Source organism: Colobus angolensis, unplaced genomic scaffold (genome assembly GCF_000951035.1).
Source record: "Colobus angolensis palliatus isolate OR3802 unplaced genomic scaffold, Cang.pa_1.0 Scaffold40, whole genome shotgun sequence".
Taxonomy (NCBI): Eukaryota; Metazoa; Chordata; class Mammalia; order Primates; family Cercopithecidae; genus Colobus; species Colobus angolensis.
Window position 1 is genome coordinate 6,580,016 of NW_012117377.1, and position 8,763 is coordinate 6,588,778.

Below are 8,763 nucleotides of genomic sequence, written 5' to 3' on the forward strand. Positions count from 1 at the left end.
TCAGCCTCCCGAGTAGCTGGGACTACAGGCGCAGACCCCCACACCTGGCTAATTTTTGGTATTTTAGTAGAGACAGGGTTACACCATGTTGCCCAGGCTGGTCTCCAACTCCTGAGCTCAGGCAATCCACCCGCCGCGGCCTCCCAAAGTGCTGGAATCACAGACGTGAGCCACCGTGCCCAGCCTACAATGTATAACCCTGTATCTTGTATTGTTGTTTGTGGGCTGTATTTACATGCCAGTTCCCCAAATTGATATATTGGTAGCGTCTACTTTGGTTTGAATCCCAGTTTTGCCACTACTAGCTACTCAGTCTAAAGAAAGTTGCTTACTCTTTTTGAGCCGTTCTGTATCTGTAGAGTGGGTTGATAATACCTGCCTTACAGTATTCTGAGGAGTAAATGAAGCATCTGGGTAAAAATCTCTCACTTTGCCAAGCACATAACAAATATGCAATAAAAATAAGTTCCTTTCTTCTATGTTCTCCCACATGTAGGTGGGTGAAATCGTGTCAGAAATGTTTGCTTAGCTATATCCTGCCTCATTCCAAGCAATATACCTAACAGTGAGAGACATTCAGTAACATTAGAAATAATAGTTTTATATATGGAGCCCCTAATAGTCAGCTTCCTGAAGGAGTTAGCCTACATCAGGTGAACATGATGGGCAGCAGGGTCAGAAAAACCTGACTTCAAATCCCAGCTCTGCTGCTAACAGCTGTGTAAACTTTCTCAAGTTGCTTAACCTGCCTGAGCTCCTCATCTGAGTTTCCTCATCTACAAGGAAGGGTTGCTGTGAAGATCCACTAAGATAATGCATGTAAGCATTTGGCATGCTGCCTAGTACATAGCAATGCTCAATTAGTATTCTTTTTTTTTTTTTTTTTTGAGACGGAGTCTCGCTCTGTCACCTAGGCTGGAGTACAGTGGCACGATCTCAGCTCACTGCAAGCTCCGCCTCCCAGGTTCAAGAGATTCTCCTGCCTCAGCCTCCCGAGTAGCTGTGACTACAGGTGCCTGCCACCACACGTGGCTAATTTTTAGAGAAGGGGTTTCACCCTGTTGGTCAGGTCGGTCTCGAACTCCTGACCTCGGGTGATCTGCCCGCCTTGGCCTCCCAAAGGCTGGGATTACAGGTGCGAGCCACCGTGCCTACCAGTATTCATTTTCAGTAAGTATTAATGCTCATAAAGGTTAGCTTTTTTATGTCTGCCAATACTTATTAGTAATATCATTATTACTGTTGCCTTGGGAACCACTATCAAAATGATGTAAGGCTGTCAGGATAGAGAGCTCTTGAGGAATCTCAGAGAAGCCTGAGACATACACAGGGAAAAATAACCACAGCTCTTCTGTGAATGTATCCATCTGTCTTTTGTCAAGAAAATGACACCTTAACTAGGATTATATATGGTTTGATTGTTACCATAGGGACATGGAGAGCATTTTAAAATATATTGTACTTAATCTTTAATATTATTTTTCTAATTTGCAGTTTCTGTAACCTAACAGCTATGTTTGCAATAGAGACGTTTGGACTGATTCCCAGGTAATGAGCAGTGCCTAACTGGACTTTAATTAGGGAATTTCTAAGATACAAGTGGCAGCTAAAAAGGAAAAGCACCTCCCCCCGTGTCTCCCAGAAGCAGCCTGTGCACTCAGTTTTCAGGGCCCCCAGCGTAAATCTTATTATGAAAAACATTATTATACAGTATATAATATGCAAATGAATCCTAAAACAACAACACAGAAACGTATCAAGTGTTCGCTGCAAAGTCAATGGTTTTAATCAGTCTATATTTAGATTTTTGGGCGGCTATCTGTGAAATCTGTCTTCCCAAATGACAGAAACTTGCTGTTTCCCTGAAGCCCTGTTACTTCTGCCCCCTATATGACATCCTAAAAATTGTATGTGTGTATAGTGTGTATACAGGGACACAGCAGGAAGGAATTCCTGAGAACTGTTACTGCAGCAAAGGTCCCCTTTCGTGCCATCCCACTCAACAGCCACTGTCTTCCTATCAAACCTGTCTCAGCTGCTCCTACTTGGCAGATGCCAGAATGCAGTGGTAGGGATTGGGAGGTGACAGTGGCTGTGCCCTCTGCTCTAAGCCTGGGTCAGCTTTCAACCACAGACCCTCATTCTGATGCATTTAGGAAACAGTAAAGGGATTTCCCTGGACTCAGCTCCAGTTCCCTTGGAGGGCAGAATGAAAAGTCCTGATACTAAAGTTAGAACCCCAAATGACTTTGCTACTCTGTTTTGGGCCTGGTGTTTGGAATTTGGGTGTTTGGGTTTTGTTTTATGGGGGTTTTTTGGTGGGGGGAGCGGGGGAGGATTGTTAAATAAGGGCATAAGGAAAACAATTAAGCTATTCATGGCCCCACTGTAAATATGACTGGCTCCTGGGGTTTCTGTGCTGACGGAGTGTTAATAGTGGGAATAACCTGCAAATGAAGTCAAGAGTTGTTCCTACATAACCTTGGGAAACAGGCACAACCTTTTCCTAGTGACCTTTCTTCCTCATGGGGTTGGTATGTTTGACTTAGGTGAATATTAAGGTATATGCCCACCCAAGTACCCACCAACCAAAGAAAGAGTCAAGTGAGTTAGCGGGGAGAAAGGCAAAGGAGGAGGATCTCACCCACCTGCCCCTGCTCTCACCTGCCAGCGCTAGAGTCCAGCAGCCAGGGCATATGAGCACAGCATACAGGACAGTCTATTTGGTTAGTGACTGTAGGTTAGCCTCCAGTAACACCTGGACCCTGAAGGGTAGCAGAGGCACACCAGGGCTGGCTGGTGGTTGATTATTTCCTTAATAATGGAGCCCTTTTCTTGAGCAGCGACTGGAGATGAGTTTGTAGAAGGCAGAGAGCTCGGCACTTCCTTGCTCCTAGCCCAGCACTCAACCCCACCACTTTCCCAGCGTTTCCATTCTGCTCTCTGGAATTGCCATCCTTTAACCAGCAAACTCACCCAGATCTTCAACCTTCCTCTGAGCCCTCCCTCTCTCTCCTTAGGGGTAACCAGGCTCTCCCGGGAAGACACTGCTCCACCTTCAGGCCTCTCAAGTGGTGCTCTTTTCTTTCACCTCCCATGTACCTCAGGGGGTCCTATTACCAATTCCAGATCATTCTTTATCCTCGTTCTTGTAAAACAAAACCAAAAAAACCAACACAAAACATACCCTGATCCTTTGAGGCTCATGGCGTCTGCTGCAGCGCCAGCTGTCTGTCTTCATCACCATGTCCTCTCTACAGTCTGCTGCATTCATTCTCAACTTTGGCCCCGTCACACTGGTTTCCTCTCCACATCAAGTCCCACTATCAGTGTTCGCATCCAGCATCCAAAATCGTGGCCTTACCACATCCTCGGTGACCTCCCTCTACTGCACTTCAGCCATCCACTCCCATAGTTACACCTTCCACACTGTCATCACTTGTAACTTCTCTGCTTCCTAAAGCATCAATCCAGACATCACATCCCATTCTCTGATCATGACCTCCTGTCCTTCCAGCTTGTTAATTCCATGACACCCACTGCAACCCCCCTTCACCCTCCCTGGAACCTTCACCTCTACTTTCAGTCTCTCTTTTTGTACTTTGCATTTCCTTACATTTCAAAGTCCATTATTTCAAGAACACTTGCCAGTACACCCTCACCCCTCTGGGATTTGTTCCTCCCTCTGGCAAATCCCCAACTACCTACTTTCTCTGTGACTACACCTGAGCAGCATTCTCTGTAACAGCGATTTCAGATTGTATCTAATTAGCTTCCTCCGCAAACCTGCTTTCCTTAATCATCATCAGGTGAGCTTGTTTCCATCCTCACAGAGAAATTAGAAACCATGAGACAGGAACGCCCTCTATTCCTGATTGCAAACAGAAAAATCTACTAACATCTATATCCATCCTCTCCTCTTTCCGTCCTGTTACGACAAAGGAAATATGATTCCTCCTTTTAAATATAATTCTTCCACCTATGCTTTGCACACTATCTGTTCCTCTCCACTTACTGAGGAAACTTTCAAATTAATTATTCCTTCTCTCTTCTGTATATTCAACTTTCCCTCTCAACTAGATCCTTCTAATAGGTTTTTGGTGACCCTCAAGTTTCTCCTTTGCAGCACAAAACTTCTCAAAGGTATTGTCTACACTCACAGTCTCCATTTCCCTGTGTCCAGCCGTCTTTCTCCAATCCATCCAGTCAGGTTTCTGTCTCTTCACTCTACCGATTAGTTCATTGAAATAGCTTTGGCCTTCATTGAGCTAATTGATATTTTTCAGTCCTCATTTTATTAGATCTTTCTTCAGCGTTGACTCTTCCTTTGGCTGTTGTATCACACCATGGGTTTTCCCAAACTTCTGTAGCCACTGCCTCTCTCTCCCTAGTAAAGAAAGCCTCACCCTCCTTTAGCAGCCTTTAAATGTTGGCCTCCCATGAGGCTCAGTTCTGTCCTGAGCTTCTCACTCTGGCAAGCTCATCCACAATTATGACTTCAATTAGCATCTATATGCACATGACTCCCAAATAATATCTCTAGAACAGTCCAGAGCCATACATCCTACTGTCTACTTAACTTCTTCTCTTAGATGTCTTAAAGACTAGTCAAACTGGACATGTCCAAAAGTGAACTCATGATCTTATCACATACTCCCCTATCCCATTATTTAATCTATCTTAAAACTGATCCATTAGGGCAATTACATATAGCCATATAGATTGTCCTTGCACAGCTCCAGGAAAATCCATTCACACGGGCTATGATAGGAATGGTACCCTGTTTTCCAATGTTCCCTTCTACACTTGTTCCCTGCACAATTTGTCCCATGAAATGTACATCCAACTATGCAAGCAAAACCTCTAGGAGTCAAAAACCAAAACCAAAACCAAGAAACCAAGGATTTACATTCATTTCTCTCTCTCTCTCTCTCTCTCTCTCTCTCTCTGTTTCTCTCCAGTTCATCTAATCCACAGCTATCTCCCATTCATTTAATCCCCTAAATCATCCTTGAATGGATCCACTTCTTACTCCATCACCACCTCCTTAATCCAGGCTACCATTATCTCTGCGATAGACTCCTAACCAATCTCCCCTCATCCACTCCTATGTTCTTCTAGCTTATTCTCCTCACTGGAGCTAGAGTAATCTTTTCAATGCTAGTTTTAGTAGCTTGAAACATTCACAGTTCTGTCCATAAAATTAAAGTTCCTTAAGGAGTTTTGGCCTACAAATCCTTGCATGATCTAGCCCCTACCTACTTTTCGAGTCTCATCTTGGATCATGTCCTTCACATTTTCTCAGCTCCAGACCGAGCAACTTTCTTTCAGTCCTGTTCTTCTCCACGCTCTCTCCCATAGCAGGGCCTGTGCACGTGCCATTTCCTCTATCGAGAATCCTCCGTCCTCTATTGACCTACACTTCACTTTACCAACTTCACTTCTATTTATTCATCAGATTTTAAGATAATTACCTTTTTCCCATGAAGGCATTTCTTGATCCATTTACCAGGTTAAATCCTGCTTTAAGAAGCTTTCATTGCATTGTATATTTCTCCTTAGTTCTTAACCACAGTTGCAATTTTTTATTTATTTTCTCATTATTTGATTAATGATTATATCCCGCTAAAATGTAAGCTCCCCAAGGATGGGGACCATGTCTGTTTTCACTCGTCATTGTATTGCTCGAACCATGCACAGTGTCAGGCAGATAGGAGATGGTGAAGCGGCTGAACTAAGTTCTCAGGAGGAAATCATACACTGGGGACAGATAAAGTTTATAGCCACAGAGGAGCAAGGTAAGACAAAGGAAGCCTGGGGAAACTATAACATTGAAACCAAATAGTTATGGTTTAAAAGGGGCTCCAAAACTAGTGTCAGATACCAGGGCACCAGATAGAAAACAGCACAGTGTCTGGCTTAAGAAATAAATCCCCTCTGATCAGAAGCATTCATGCAGGCCCAGCGTGGTGGCTCATACCTTAATCCCGGCACTTTAGGAGGCTAGGCTGGACAGATTGTTTGAGCCTAGAGTTGAAGACCAGCCTGGGCAACATGGCAAGACCCCATCTCTATTCCTCACCAAAAAAAATAGCCAGGTTTCATGGTGCATGTCTATAGTCCCAGCTACTTGGGAGGCTGAGGTGGGAGGATCGCTTGAACCTGAAAGGTCGAGGCTGCAGTGAGCCGTATTCATGCCACTGTACTCCAGCGTGAGCAACAGAGAGAAACTTCATCTCCAAAAACAAACAAACCAACAAAAAAAGTACCCATGCAGAGTTCTAGGTGAAGAGGCAGATGTCTGGCTAGAGTAAGTGCTGCACACACACACACAGACACACACACACACCTGGCTGACCCTCAGGTACCTCAAATTAAATATGCACCAAAGTAAGCCAACCATATACGCACATACCCTCAAAAAAGTGCCCCTCCCTCTGAATTTCCTCCATCCGTGAATGGTAACACCATTCTCACAGTAACCTAACTCCAAAGCATGGAAGGAAGATAACCTTTATTCCTTCATATTTCTCAAACCCCACATCTTAATAATCACCAAGATCGATCCAATCTAACTTCTAAATGTGTCTTAAATATATCCACTTCTCTCCACTTTTTCAGCCATTAATTTTGTTAAGACTCTCATTATAGTTTACCTCGATTATTCAAATACGTCATAACTGCTTTTTCTACCTTCACACTCATACTTTGCTTTCTTCCATTCTTCACACTCCAGAATCATCCCTGTAAAATGTCAATCCTATATCATCCCTCTGAAGCTTTCTCCTGCCTTAGGCTAAAACCCACTCTCTAGTTTGACTTAAACAGTTTTTCCAATCTGGCCCTGCCCACCTATCAATCCTCATCTCTAACCACTCCTCTTGGCACCTGAGCTCCTGTCATACTGAAGGAGCTGCAGTTCCAGAATGTCTAGGAGTGGTCCTGAGGTGTTACCAAGTTTTCATGCCTTCCCATACCCTTCTCCCTTTGTCTGAAACACTGTTCCCACCTTGGTCTCTTCCTCCACTCTTATCTAGCTAACTAGGTAACTCCTACTCCCACTCATACTCATACCGAGCTAACTCCTACCTAGGCTTAGCTCAGACATCCCCTTCCCTGGCCTTCCATGATGTGTGGCTCCCACAGAACTTCCTGCCCAGGCTCAGTTCAAACATTCCCTCTACTGGAAGGCCTTCCATGATGTGTGGCTCCCACAAAACTTCATTTCTGGCTGGGCACAGTGGCTCACGCCTGTAATCCCAGTACTTTGGGAGGGCGAGGTGGGCAGATCACTTGAGGTCAGGAGTTCGAGACCAGCCTGGCCAACATGGTGAAACCCCAACTCTACTAAAAATACAAAAATTAGCTGGGTGTGGTGGTGCCTGCCTGTAATCTCAGCTACTTGGGAGGCTGAAGCAGGAGAATGGCTTGAACCTAGGAGACAGGCATTCCAGTGAGCCACTGCACTCCCGGCTGGGTGACAGAGTGAGACTCCATCGCAAAGAAAATAAAAGATAACTTCATTTCCTTTTCTCACTGCATTGATCACCTTGTCTATTTTCCCGCCTGGTTAGCCTCAAACACTAAAAGGTAAACACCATGAGGCTGGACAGTGCGCTTATTCATCTTTGTTCTATGTCAATGGCATAGTAGCTAGCCATTCAAAAATTGTTTAAAGAAATTAAAAGCCGAAGTGTGAACAATGACTTCTAATGCCTCTTATTTTTCTGATTCCAGTCCAAGTGTCTACCTGGTGGCTTCTTTCCTCTTCGTCCTGATGCTGCTCTTCACTATTCTCGTTTTGAGCTACTTTCGGTACGTGAGGATTTATAGACAATATATTTATAAACCGCCTCACAAACCTCAAAGAAAACATAAGAAGAATTAGGAAAACTGAAAGTTTGTTTATTACAGATATATGTATATAGAGAAACAGTGTATTTTATACTTAGATTGAGAGTGTTAGTATTTAGTATTAAGAATACTAAATATAAGCTCATAGTAGGCACTGAATTCAAGATCTGAAAAATATTCTTGAACCCTCTCCAAAATAGAAATATTTTCATATATAGTGTGTTATTAAATTAATCCTTTATGTGTTTCCCTTCATTTTAAAGGTACTCTATGTACTCTTACATGGCATGAAAAAAATAAATTTGACTGTTATAATCCTTTGTAAGAATGAAAGTGAAATTTTGAAAATATATTTATGTGTTAAGTATTATTTTGCATGAAACTTTTCACATGAAACCTTATATGACTGTAGTTAATTTATATATAAAGGATTTTAAAAAGTGTGTGGATTTAAATACCTGCCCTAAACAGATTTTTTTCTACTGGTAAATTCACATATGAAATGTAAAATATATTATATTAGAAATGAGCAGCTGATGTTCTAAATTTTATTTTATTTTATTTTATTTTTTTGAGACAGGGTCTTGCTGTGTTGCCCAGGCTGGTCTTGAACTCCTGGGCTCAAGCAATTTTCCAGCCTTTCATGGGATTACAGGTGTGAGCCTGTAAAATTTGGAGCTACACCTAAACTTTAAGTTTTAAATTTTGACTTTGATGCTCAAAATAAGCTTCTTAATTTGTCAGTATTACCACAGCCTTCTAAATAATTAGTATTTGTATCAGTCTGGATTCAACCAGAGAAACAGAACCAGAAGGAGGGGTGGTGTGTGTGTGTGTGTGCGCGCGCGCGTGCGCACGCACATGTGCATGCTTACTCTCCTCTAAAGAGATTTATTTTAAAAGAATTGG

The 8,763-nt window shown here is 43.0% G+C and overlaps 1 protein-coding gene across 4 annotated transcripts in view; it reads left to right on the forward strand.

The window, feature by feature from the left end:
• LOC105521504 (chromosome unknown open reading frame, human C1orf101) overlaps positions 1-8,166 on the forward strand; it is a 177,445-nt gene extending 169,279 nt beyond the window's left edge. For all 4 annotated transcript variants that reach the window (XM_011955717.1, XM_011955718.1, XM_011955720.1 and 1 more), the window contains 2 exons: positions 1,495-1,548; positions 7,738-8,166. In XM_011955717.1, coding sequence (XP_011811107.1) covers positions 1,495-1,548; positions 7,738-7,888 — 205 coding nt within the window. In that variant the 3' untranslated portion in view covers positions 7,889-8,166. The remainder of the gene's footprint in view (positions 1-1,494; positions 1,549-7,737) is intronic.
• Positions 8,167-8,763: the final 597 nt, after the last annotated feature.